The sequence below is a fragment of the Hydra vulgaris genome, chromosome 07 (genome assembly GCF_038396675.1).
Source record: "Hydra vulgaris chromosome 07, alternate assembly HydraT2T_AEP".
Lineage (NCBI taxonomy): Eukaryota > Metazoa > Cnidaria > Hydrozoa > Anthoathecata > Hydridae > Hydra > Hydra vulgaris.
In genome coordinates, this window is record NC_088926.1 from 28,255,001 (window position 1) to 28,268,556 (window position 13,556).

At 27.0% G+C, this 13,556-nt stretch overlaps 1 protein-coding gene across 3 annotated transcripts in view; it reads right to left on the bottom strand.

Moving 5' to 3' along the window:
• LOC136082389 (uncharacterized) overlaps positions 1–13,556 on the bottom strand; it is a 381,697-nt gene that overhangs the window by 105,843 nt on the left and 262,298 nt on the right. For all 3 annotated transcript variants that reach the window (XM_065801560.1, XM_065801559.1, XM_065801561.1), the window contains one exon: positions 3,221–3,349. In XM_065801560.1, coding sequence (XP_065657632.1) covers positions 3,221–3,349 — 129 coding nt within the window. The remainder of the gene's footprint in view (positions 1–3,220; positions 3,350–13,556) is intronic.

The following is a 13,556-nucleotide window of genomic DNA, read 5'->3' on the forward strand; positions in this document are numbered from 1 at the left end:
AATAAGCAAAAGTACTTTTTTTATTTACATGGTGTGCATTTTAAAAATACTTGTGCATAATGTGCATGTGCATACAAAGTGCATACAAATGTGCATGCGAAGAAAATCTTTTTTTTCTTTTTTTAAAATAAACCTTATCTATAGTACCATAAAGTTTTTATAGATTATAAACATTTAACATTGTATAACAGTCAAATATCATGAATGCAAGTCATGTAAATTTTCATTTCATTTTAGATAATGAAGCCTTCAAAGTCAGGGGTGACTAAACGAAAAAAGGCAGCTGCAACAAAAGTTGCAAATAGCAAACTTCCCAAACTTACATCATTATTTTCACCTATTACAAGCTGTGCTTCGATTTCAAAATTTTTCTTCTACTTTAATTTCAAAATCATCGATAGTATTTCTGTACAATCTTCTCTAATTGTTTGAAGTAAAAGCCTTTGTAAAAGATCTTTAGGTAATGATATAACTGCTTATTTCTTTGGTTTTAATCCAAAAGCATCTAAATTAACAGATATTAGAGTTGTTGAACATTCCAAGAGGTCGATCAAATTAGGTTTCTATATGCCTAAATTTCTTGTTTTTAAAGTTTTACATTAGTTTTTGGTTATGCAAGATTCGTATGATTATAACAACTAAAACAAATTAAAGCAAAACCAAAAACTTTTTTTGATGTAAACAAGTTTTTATAGGCTTTAAAGTTTTAAATAAATCTTTAAGAACTAGCAGTTTTTGAATCTGATATGGTTATAAGAGAATGCACTTAGATATTTGATTAACTTGACAAAGCATGCAATCATATCAAATAATATGTTCCCCACGTGTCTTGCAGTCTAAACTAGGTTTAAGTTCATGTACAAATTTGATTTTATAAGTCTTTTTAACATTCATCATTTTTAACATATGATCTTATAGGCAATTTTATAATTTTGTAAAATTTTTTTTAAATTTAAAAATAAACTTTCATAACAACTGCCTCTACTGAACTATTTTCAAATTTAATGTAGCACACCTCTGCACCTTGAATAAGCTCTTTGCTGTCATCCTCACCATCATCCTCACTAATATTAATTTCAAAGTTATCACTTTGGTATAAAACTTCAGTTGGGCTCACAAAAATTTTATCCCCCACTGCTAATTGAATTGCATTGCCATAGGAAACGTGATTGATTAAATGGCCAAAATTAGCCATAACTGATGTACCAGCTGTTGCTATACTATCAATATCATTGTTAAAATCCAGTTTGAGTCAATTCAAATTTTTGGTTACTCTTAATTTTTTTCACTTATCTTAACAACTTTTCAGGTGGGTACTCCCCACAACACGTTCAAGTCCAAGATTATAAAGACTTCTATTTGAGTAAACATTAATACTCATACAACGACACGTTTTAACTGATGCATATTTAATAACAGTTAAACTAAATCTGAAACTGATAGCTTTTTTGTCGTTTAACTCAGCTGTTAAGTGAGGCAAAACAGTTTTAGCAAAATATCTTTAATGGAAATTGAACTAAAAAGTATTTTTTGCACTTTAGCTATAGCAAACTATTATAATCTCTTGCTTTTAGCAACAGTGTTAAATAAAAATCCCTTAACTGCAATAATATCTGTTAGTATTTTGGCAATATTATTCTTTGCTTGTACAAAGTTTATCTTATCTTTTTGGGATGAACTTTAAAAACTTTTTGTAAGATGTAATAACGGAAATTCTACTTTATCCTTAATCTTTATACACTTATTTGCAATATATTCGCATAGATTTTGTGCAGCTTACTTTAATTGTTACAAGATTCGCATTGAGCAATTTCATTTTCTTTGCACTTTAAGAAATGCTCCCAAACAGGAGCATTGCCCTTAAATTCTTGGAAAGTCATTATGAAATTGTTTTTCTAAATTGCTCTAAATTTCAATATACTTTAAAGTGCGACAGTTTTTAAACTATGTGTATCTCTTATATGTTATATTTGTACCAGTAGTATATCTTTATATGCAGTTTTATGCACCATAATCGAAATTATTCAAAAAATGCAAGTTAATGAAAGCCAAACTTGACGTATAAATACGTCAAGTTTGGCTTGCATTTTTAATGGTCTAAGACTTTTAGTTCCATTTGTATAGCATTACATTCAAAAGTCTGTAAATGTAAATCTCTTTAGCGTATGATTTATATTGTAATACATGTATAAAAGTATACAAAATGAGAAAACTTTTGTTTTTATAAAATTTTATTTTATCAATTGCAACTTTTTTTGTTATATTATTACTCTTTTGCTATAAATAAAAGCACAATTTCAAAAATTTTAAAATTTAATACCCAAAAGAATAATTTTATATCCTAAAAAGATTGAAGTAAATAAAGAATTAATATAGAAATGATTGTTGTAAAATAGATAAGCATAAAAATAGTTAGTTTGGTAAAGACGTGTACTTTATGAATCCGTAATGATAGGTTACACAACTTACACATACACTTACAAAGACTCATTTTTACGGGTCCGGTCAGCTAATATATATATATATATATATATATATATATATATATATATATATATATATATATATATATATATATATATATATATATATATATATATATATATATATATATATATATATATATATATATATATATATATATATATATATATATGTATATATATATATATGTATATATATATATATGTATATATATATAATATATATATATATATATATATATATATATATATATATATATATATATATATATATATATACATATATATATATATATATACATTTATATATATATATATATATATATATATATATATATATATATATATATATATATATATATATATATATATATATATATTTTGAAGGTATATTTTTATTTTTTTTTATTTTCCTATTTCTGGTTTTGTTTATTAATCAAATATTTTTAAATAACAATAGAAAATATAGAAAATAATAAAAACGAAAAAAAACGTTCAACAAAGTATATATATATATATACATATATATATATATATATATATATATATATATATATATATATATATATATATATATATATATTATATATATATATATATATATATATATATATATATATATATATATATATATATATATATATATATATATCGTAATAAGATTAGGATATATTTCCCAAGCAAGTTTATAATGTTATAACTTTATTGCATTTTTTAATTTTTATTAAATAACTCACCAATGCAGCTAGAATTATCATTACCCAAAATCCATCCCTTTTGACATTTGCACAAATAACTCCCAAATGTGTTTTCACATTGTGAATTAGTCCAAGGACATCGAAAAATATCATTGCACTCGTCAATATCTTAATAAATAAAAAATACATATAACATTAAATAAAATTATTTTGTCTATAGTATAAATCTAATATTTCTAACCATGAGCGAGATCTCGTCTTGTTCTCGTTTATCGTGAGAAATGGGACTTTTCGTGAGAAACGAGGAATAGAAAATTCTCGCGAGTAGTAGAACGAGACTTAAATATTATACTCTTTTCCAAATTAAAAATTATTATAATTTACAAAATGCTTAATAATTAGTTTTTTTAATTAAATAATATTTTGATTCCGTGATTTTAATAAATCTAATTAAAAATGTAATTTGTTTTTGAGAAAAACAAATTAAATTTGTAATTACATTTTTGATTAGATTTTTTAATTAGATTTAAAAAAAAATCTAATTTAAAAATTTTAATTAGATTTTAAATATTTTTAATTAGATTTTAAATACAAAAACTTTTTGTATAAAATGGTGCATTTTCGACTTAATTTCATTAGTTTACTAGTTGAATTCTACTTGACACATATTTTTCATATTAAAAAGAAATATTCTTGCCTCATTTCAACGATCAAAAATACCACCAAGAAAGAACAAAATCTAAAAATAAGATTTCAAAAAACAAGTGACGGTGCTGAATGCAAGGAGTGCAAAAAGTCTTTGAAAACAAAAGATGGAAACACAAGCGGACTTCATCGTCACCTCGAAAAAAAACCAAGCCAATCAGCCAAAAACGTAATCACGTTGAGTATTCTGAGAAAACTGACAACTCTCTGTTACCTCCTCCTAAGATAAAACAACGAAGCATGGTCGAAATGCTTGAAACAAAGTCCAAATATGACAAAGACAATTCTATTCAAAAATAGTTCGACTCTGCAATGCTGGATTACTTTTGCACTGATCTGGCATCTTTTTCAGCAGTCGAAGGAAAAGGTTTCAAGAAATTGTTTGACATTGCAAACCCTAAACTGAGCCTTTATCACAGAACAACATATTCAAGAAAGCTTTTAATTCGGTCAAGAGAAGTTCAAGCTGGAATGAAGAGCATAATAACGGAGATTACGCCAAATCTAAAAAGTGCTGCCTTACTTCTGACCTTTGGACTTATAGAGCTCCGTACAGCTACATCTCTTGGACTTTTCATGCTATTGATGAAAATTGGAGACTTCATCACTGGATACCCCATGTCCAACAGTTCCCAGGCAGACACACAGGTATCTTATTTGAAGGAAAGCTGAATTCTTTCTTAGAAGAACTAAATTTGCCTGCTGATTTGCCAATGTACTGCGTGAACGACCAGACAAGAAACATGAAACTTGCAGTCAAATTGTCAAAGCGCCTTGACCAATACTTGTGCAACAATCATATTTTGCAATGTGCAGTTCGAGACTCATTTGAAATGAGTGCTGGAATGGATGATGCGTTGCAAACATGCAAAGATTTGGCTCCTTTAACTCACCTGTCAACAGTTGCAGCTGAGTTGCTTGAATCAGAATCAGAGGCTGAAGGAATCAATTTTAGACAGTTTCACCAATTTGTTGACACAAGAGGGAATAGTGAACTGGATTGCATGGCTTCTGTCCTACATCTAGAGAGTACAATTATCAGCTTATGTGCAAATGAAGATATTTTTTCTTCAAAGACCATCAGTGCATCTCAATGGAAATCAAACGAAGATATTTTTTCCTCAAAGACCATCAGTGCATCACAGTGGAAATCAAATGAAGATATTTTTTCTTCAAAGACCATCAGTGCATCACAGTGGAAATCAAATGAAGATATTTTTTCTTCAAAGACCATCAGTGTTTCACAGTGGAAATCAAATGAAGATATTTTTTCTTCAAAGACCATCAGTGCATCACAGTGGAAATCAAATGAAGATATTTTTTCTTCAAAGACCATCAGTGTATCACAGTGGAAATCAAATGAAGATATTTTTTCTTCAAAGACCATCAGTGCATCACAGTGGAAATCAAATGAAGATATTTTTTCTTCAAAGACCATTTGTGCATCACAGTGGAAATCAATCGAGGGAGCAGTAGAAATTTTGGCACCATTTAAAGAAGCTACAGAAACGTGGTCGGCTGAGTCTATTCCAACAATTAACACTGTCGCCGATTCTCTTTATTTAATCCAACATCTGAACTGAATCCTATTTCCACTGTGATGACAAAATTGATCAATTTATTGAGACGGATGGAAAAAATGGATACATTGTCTTGTATGCAAAAAACTTGAAAAGCTGCATTGAGAAAAGATTTCGTCTTAGTCATACTGGAAACTTATTGAGTGCTACAGCAAACTACTTAAATCCTGCTTTAAAGGGACTTCACCTAAAGCTCTTCAAAAAATATCAAACAACAAAAGAATGGTTTGCCTCACAGGTTAAAGATAATGTTGAGTGCCAACCTGTTGCCAGAGTCCTTTTATCAGATTTGTCCCCTAATTCAAAACTGAAGCGCAAGTTAAACGTCAGACTTGAAACACAAGAGCCAACATCTGAACTGAATCCTATTTTGAGCGAAATGTGTTAGTATGATTATCTCCCTGATGCCAAAAAAGACTTTCCGATTCTTGATTGGTGGAAATTGCATTCAAATACATTGCCAGAACTCTCTTCATTAGCTAGACAAATTTTAGCTATTCCAGCCAGCTCAACTAAATCAGAGAGTGTTTTTAGCTCATATGGAAATGTCGTCCAATCATTCAGACACAACTTACACCCAGAAAAAAAAGAACGAATCATCTTAATCAGAGAAAACATTGTCTTGTTGGAAAAGTTTGGCAAAAAATTTTGAATTAATATTTTAAAAAGTTGTTTACATTTGACAAATGTCATTTGTGACTATTTGTCAAAACAATGTTTATATATATTTTTTTTTACTTGGATTTTAATAAATTTGTTTTCAAAAATTGTTAAATTTCTCGTCTCGTCTCGTTCTTGGTCTCACGAGAAGTTTTAACTTCTCGTCTCGGTCTCGTCTCGGTTTAAAAAAACCTAGTTTCGCTCATGGCTAAATATTTCTTTTAAATCAAGAAAGTCTACTATAAATCAAATATTTAATTTATTTCAAAAGTAAATAGTATTCACGGTTGTTGACACTCACTTAATTAATGACAAGTTATTGTGCACAGGTGCAGTTAGATTATAAATGTATTAGGACTTTCAAAATGGCTTCGGGCCATCGCAACAAAGTTAATTTTTAGTTGACAATCAGTTTTGTATGACTATTCGGGTTTTTTTATTGTTTTTTACGACGATAACTAGTTGTGAAATATTGGTAGTATTTTGGTAACTTTGTTAGAAAGTCAGTAAAATAAAAGGAGAACATAGTTTTATGAATAATGCAGATTTAGTTACAAAAGTATTTTTTTACATTTGTTTGTAGACGTTATTCTTATTTTTTGAGCGGTAAAACTTAAAACTTTTTAAACTTTTATTACTTAAAAGTGATGTTCCCTCTCACTTTTTTTCTTGTTTCAAATTTATAACCAACTATTGTCATAAATAGACACCATTTTAGTTAATATAAATTGACCTTTGTAAAAATTTTGCTAAGTTTTTGTATTTTAATTTTAATTAAGATATTTTATTTAGTTTGCAGTTTTTTTAATAATTTATTAGCTTAATTTAAATCTGGAGTTAATACACTATTTAATAAATAAGGTTAAAGCTTGTTAGTTAAATAGTACGATTATCAATAAAAAAATTTTTTATCTTAGATGGAGATTTGTAAGAGGAACTTGAATCTTCTTTGTAGAGTCTGTGGATATTTGGTTGGGAAAAAAAAACCTATTGGAACAAACCCAAAAAATTGTAACAGAGTTTTGTTTCATGCTACCATAAAACGAAACACTTTCAAGAATGCTTTTGTTGTCAGCAGCTAGAAAAACTCAGTAAAGGTCTCAATGTCGCTAAATTATTTAAACAAAATAAAAAGCTCATTGGTTGGCAATACCAATTAGTGAAAAAGCGTGGTCATTCTCTTTAAGTGCTAAAATAAAAAAAAAATTTTTTTTTGTTATTTATTATTATATTAAACACAATATTTACAAATATATTAAGAAAAATTACATGCAAAGAAATCGTTAAAAAAAAGAATAAAGAATAAAGATAAAGAACGTGGATACAAAGAAGACCATACAGGTCTTGTCACCGAGAACCACTGTTGAAGAACTTTGAACCTAATTTAGATTTTAGAAAAAACAAAAATAAATAAATGCAAATTTTAAACTTTTCTTTACTACTGGTCTTTATGGCTTGAATTAAAATATTAATTCCTCTGAACCGCATGACTCAAGCGAAAACAAAAATATCACAATATTCTGGATAAACAAATACGTCTCGCATCTTACTCGCATCTGCACGATCACTGATTCTTGTTATTCAAATATATCTTACAACTACACTAGTCTTAATTGTTAATTAATAAATAAACAAAAAAAATAAGAATATGATTGCACTAGGTACATCCAAATGCACTTTAAGGTTGTCCAAAAGATTGTGTAGAAGAATTTATCAAATGTTGGTGCGTTTACGTTTACGCTTCCACCGACAAAATGCTACACCACTGTCAAAGGATGGTTAACTTCCAAAAGTATCATACATACAATATATGCAGATACATCCATTTACATACACCAATTTTTTAATTTTTTCATAATTTTTTAGTATTTTTTTAATTTTTATTTTTTTATTTTTTTTATTTTTATCTTTTTATATGCTTTTTTTATTACAAAATGAAATTCAATATTCAAAGTATATACCGTTCGTATTACAAATTATGTACAAATATTCCTAATTAAAATAAAAACTAAAGTAAACAAATAAGTAATAAATGGCTACTGTACAAATAATGTCAGTGCAACTTTTAACAAAATTCAAATAATGGTGTTCAAATAAAGATTCTCACATAAACTTTAAATCAATATTGTATAAAAGTAAAATATAAATGAGCGATGGAAAAACTGGGTATAATCAAAAGTGTATAAATATATTTTTAATTGAGAAAATTACTTTTTTAGTTTTCATTTGAATATATAATAATACAATTCATGAGAAAAATTAAAATTTTTAAAATTATTTGGTTCCATAAAAAAGCTCCACGAAAAGAAATTTACCAAAGTTTGTTTGAAATTTTGGTTGTTTAATAAAATTATCATTTCTTTAAGAATATTTATTTTTTTCTTTTAAAGAATATAAATCAAAAAAGGAAGCTGGAGATGACTTGGTTTTACATTTAAACATAAAACAAAGAACATTATAAACATTTACTTGACATATATTAAAAAGATTCATGTTAAATAAGAGTGACCTTGAGTGAGTAAAACAATTTTTGAAATTTATAAAACGTGCAATATGCTTCTGCTGACAATAAAGTGGCTTTAATTTTATGGGTACTACCCCATGCAATTTAAGCATAAATAATATGGCAGTGTGTAAAAGAGTAATATAGTTGAGTTAATGACTGTTTGTTTAAAAGACTTCTTTCTTTGTATATAACTCCAATGCTTTTTGCAATTTTGCTGCATAACTGTGCGATGTGATTCTTCCATGATAGATTTTCATCTACAATGATACCTAGAAAATTTGTGAAAGTTATTCTTTTCATTTGAATATTATCAATGTAAGGAAAAGGCATATTACATGGAAGTAAATGCTTTTTAAATCGTGGATGAAAGATTATCCTTTTAGTTTTATCAATTTTGAGCAAAATTTTATTTAAATTAAACCAGTCAGATATTTAAGTTAGTTCAATGTTCATATCATAAAAAAGTTTATTGATGCTATTATTAGATAGGAATAGGTTTATATCATCAGCAAACATTATAGTTGTTAATTTTGAGACTTCACGGAGATCGTTAACATAAATTAGAAATAATAAGGGCTCTAGTATAGATCCCTGTAGAACTCCACAGTCTATATTTAGAAAATCTTGTGAAGAAGATTCCGCGACAAATTGTTGGCGATGTTTTAATTGTTGGCGTTTTAGTCGTTTTAAAGCATTACCGGTGATACCATAATGTTCAAGTTCTTTAAAACAGTATTTCATGGTCAATTGTGTCGAAAGCCTTAAATAGGTCTATAAAGACGCCTAAAGTAAACTCTGACTTTTCAAATGAATCAGTTATACAAGAAGTAAGATGAATTATTGCATGTTCAGTAGAGTTTTTTCTTTTAAAACCGTATTGATTTATGTAAAGTATATTATTAACAGCAAGATGATTAGATATTTGGTTGAACAAAATTCTTTCTAAAATTTTTGAAAAAACAGATAGGATAGATATTGATCGATAATTACTGACATTTTATGGTTCACCTCCATTAATTATAGGCGTTATTTTGGCTATTTTCAATTGATCGGGAAAAATTCCTTGATTCATAAAACATTTAAAAACTTTTAAAAGAATATGTTTTATGGTATCGTGTTAATCTATGACTATATTACAATTTATATCATCAGGACCAACTTCTTTATTTGTTGTGAGCATTTTAAAAGCACTTTCAAATTCTGAAGAAGATACTTCAAAATTATCTAAACTAGAGATTAATGGTTACACATAATCATTTATTGAATTAATCATATTTGGAATATTTTTAGCTAAATTAGGGCCAACAGACACAAAATATTTGTTTAATTAACTTGCTATTTGTTTATCAACTTTTATAGTGTTGGGCACAGAGCATAATTTTAATTTACTATTTCCAGTATATAATTTGCAGACTTAAAACTTGCCATGTGCATTTTGAATTATGTTTATATTTTTCTAGTAAATAATAGTAACATCTTTTTTCAAATTTTTTTCTTTGACTTTCAAACATTTTAGCACAATTTTTGTAAATGATTTTCTTTTCTGATGTTGGTTTTATTAAATACTTTATATACTTTATATAACAAATTCACGTTTTGTAAAATTTACATTATATACTTTATAGAAAGTTTGAAAGAATGTATCGTATACTTCATTAGCTTCAAATGAACTGTTTATATGATTCCAATTTGTTACAGATAATTAATCCTTAAATGATGCTATATTTGCATCGGTGAAAAAACGTTTGATAATGACTTTTTTTATGTTGTTGTATTAATTTGTTGTCAATATTAATACAGAAAAAAACAGGGAAGTGGTACGAAACATCACTTTTTATTATACCTTTTTTAACAGTTTCATTAAAGATATCGGTTGTTATAATGTTTTCAATTAAAGTAGCTGAAGTTGAGACTACACTAGCAGGTTTGTTAATTAGTGGAATTGCTCCATGTTCGAATAAGTCATCGTACAACTTTTTAGTATTGTTATTAAGGTGATATTCAAAACAATTTAAATTTACGTCACCAATTATATAATTTAGCTTTTTTTCCTTTTTTTAAATTTCATTACACAAAAATGCATTGAAAATTTCAATATGGTCAGATGGTGGGCGATAACAGCAGCTTATAAGTATGTTTTTAGAGCTATTGGTTAAAAGTTCAAGTGTTAAAATTTCTGTATTGTCATCAGAAATACTCATCTCAGGCCTTATAAAAAACCTCAAATTTTCCGTTATATAAAAAAAGTACACTACCTTCGCGTTTATTTGCTTTACGCGCTAGTGAGATCATATTAAAACCTCGAACATGGAGATATAAGTTAGATTTAGCGTCGTCAAATTCACACCACGTTTCAAAGAAACTAATTATACTTAAAAGTATTTGAAGTTTCTTCTATTAAAGTACACAAATTTTCAAAGTTTTTTTTATAACTTCTAATGTTAAAATGAATAACATTTAAATGATCCCGAGAAAGAAATTCTTTTCTTTCTTTGTTATAGTAGTAGTAAAAATTATTTTGCAAAGCTCACACATCACTAAAATAGTTTAGATCCGAATCTGAATTAGTATCAAGCACCGAGTCATTAGATTGAAAAAACTCAAATGATAGCGAATCAAAATTGTTTTGATAATTAGAATCCATTTTTAAAATATAAATAACTAGAAATAAAATAATATATTTAAAAATTGTGCGGAATAAGTTTGTTGTAAATATAACTTTAGCAAATTTACCTTTGGCTCTTAATTCCTTTGCTTTATGAAACAACTTTTTCCTAATTTCCGTAGTTCTTTCGCTAAAATCTTCATTAACATTTAGTTTTTCATTCCAAAGTTTTAGTTTAATAAATTGCTCAAAAACTGCGTTTCTTTCTTTGTAATTAAGAAATGTTATTGTTCTGCTCTCTTAAAGTCCTTTTTCATTTCTTCCTGTTCGATGCGCCCTTTCAATCTCTAAGTCATTAGTAAAACCAAATTTGGATGTTAAGACTTCTTGAATTTTTCTCTCGCTGTCTTCCCATGATTCGTTCTCGCTTTCTTCGACTCCATTAAACTTTAGATTATTCCTATGACTTCGATCTTCAAGTTCGACAAGCTTGCCATTCACTTCATTGTTTTTGTCATTAAACTGTTTGTTATCTGTTAGTTCGACATTTTTCTTCAGTTCTTTCAATTTAGCTAGAGCTGATTTAGTTGTTTTAATTCGGCAAGAGCTGTATTGAGTCAGCTCAGACTCAGATAAAGATATTGAGGAATTAAAAACAAATTTAATCATCATTTTTTCCATATTTCTTTAAAACGAATTTAATCCTCATAAATTTCACAATATTCAGTATAACTTATGTAGTAAAACACCAAAACAACCAGTTACTCTACAAATATATATATTTTTTTTCTGTCTAGTAGAAACTATAAAGGTAAACAGTTCAAAATGAAAGGTAAACAGTCCAAAATGTAAAAAGCTTATTTTACCTGCAGATTTGGTGACCAGTGTAAAAACGAACTTTTTTTAAAGTATGTTAATAGTTAAGTGTATAAATATATATATATAGAAATGTCAATGTAGTGAAAGAATATGATTTATATTATAATCATAAAAATATATGCATTAATAAATCAATAGCACAAACAGTCCCATTGGTATCGCCATCAATATCTTAATTTGCTTCTAATTTGGCTTCATCATCTAAACATCATTATTTAACATTATTTAACCACAATATTTCTGAGGTTTTCAATCTTTCAGTAAATAACGATATTCCAAGAATAGTTAAAGATGCTGCACTTCATGTTCTTAAACAAAAGATGGCTAAAGAAGCTTAACAGGTAGTTGAGTTTAAAAGTAGAGGTCCAAGAGTAAAAATATTTTTTAATTTTAGATTAGTTTATAATCTATAACATAGTTACTACAGTTAACGTTTAACGTTTAACGTCGTTTCGCTTTCGATTTTAAAGTAGTTTTAACTAGTTACAAGGCTTTTCTGAATTTGAAAGAGCGCGTTCTCAAAATGCACGCGGTCTTTGAAAGAAGATATTTTAAGCTAGTTTAAACTTTTTACCTCTTTGAATTTAATTATTATTTATCTGTTTGGAAATATTACATTAGGAATCATATTACGATAAATAATTATCGTTAAGATCATATTATAGTTGAAGTAAGTAAAGAAAATAATTTAGCAATATCCATATAACATTTTTATTAGATATAAAGTAGAAAGGATCATTCCTTTTAATTTTTGAAATCGTTTACATTTTGTTTCTTTAATTTTTTCTTTTAGCTTTTTTTTTTTTTTTTTTAGCAGTTTTGTTTTTATTAAGCTTATAATTTATTTTTTGGAAAGGAAGTTAGGGGTATGGATGTGACCTAATTATTTTGTATTCAACAAAAAAGTTATACTTATACTATTTCCATAAATATGGTTATTACCACTTTGATATTTCTGTGATGCAATTGACTACTTTTGTTCATTTTTAGAAAATTAAAAAAAAAAAAATTACAATTTTGTGTTAACATTGACATGACATGTCACATGTTACTAAATGCAAAGGTTAAATTTTGTGATGAGGATTACAGTTCTTATGAAAAAAAAAAAAAAAAAAAAATTAAGGTAAAGAGTATTGTATGTACATATATATTTTGTTTACTTTGAATCTTTTTAAATTTTCTCACGTCATTTTTAAAATTTTTGTTAGCACATAATTATTGCTTGCATATATGCTTTTTTGATAAGTATGTGTATGTGATAATAGGTGCTATATAGCTGTTTCATCAATGTGTTTAAATATGTTTATATAAGGCTAAATATATATATTTTGTTTATAGTTGGTACATTTGTTAATACCATGTTGTTTCCATGTTTTCAAAGTGCTGTGACTTAGTATACGTATAGAGCAAGATTTTTCAACCTTGCGAGCCAAGTGATTT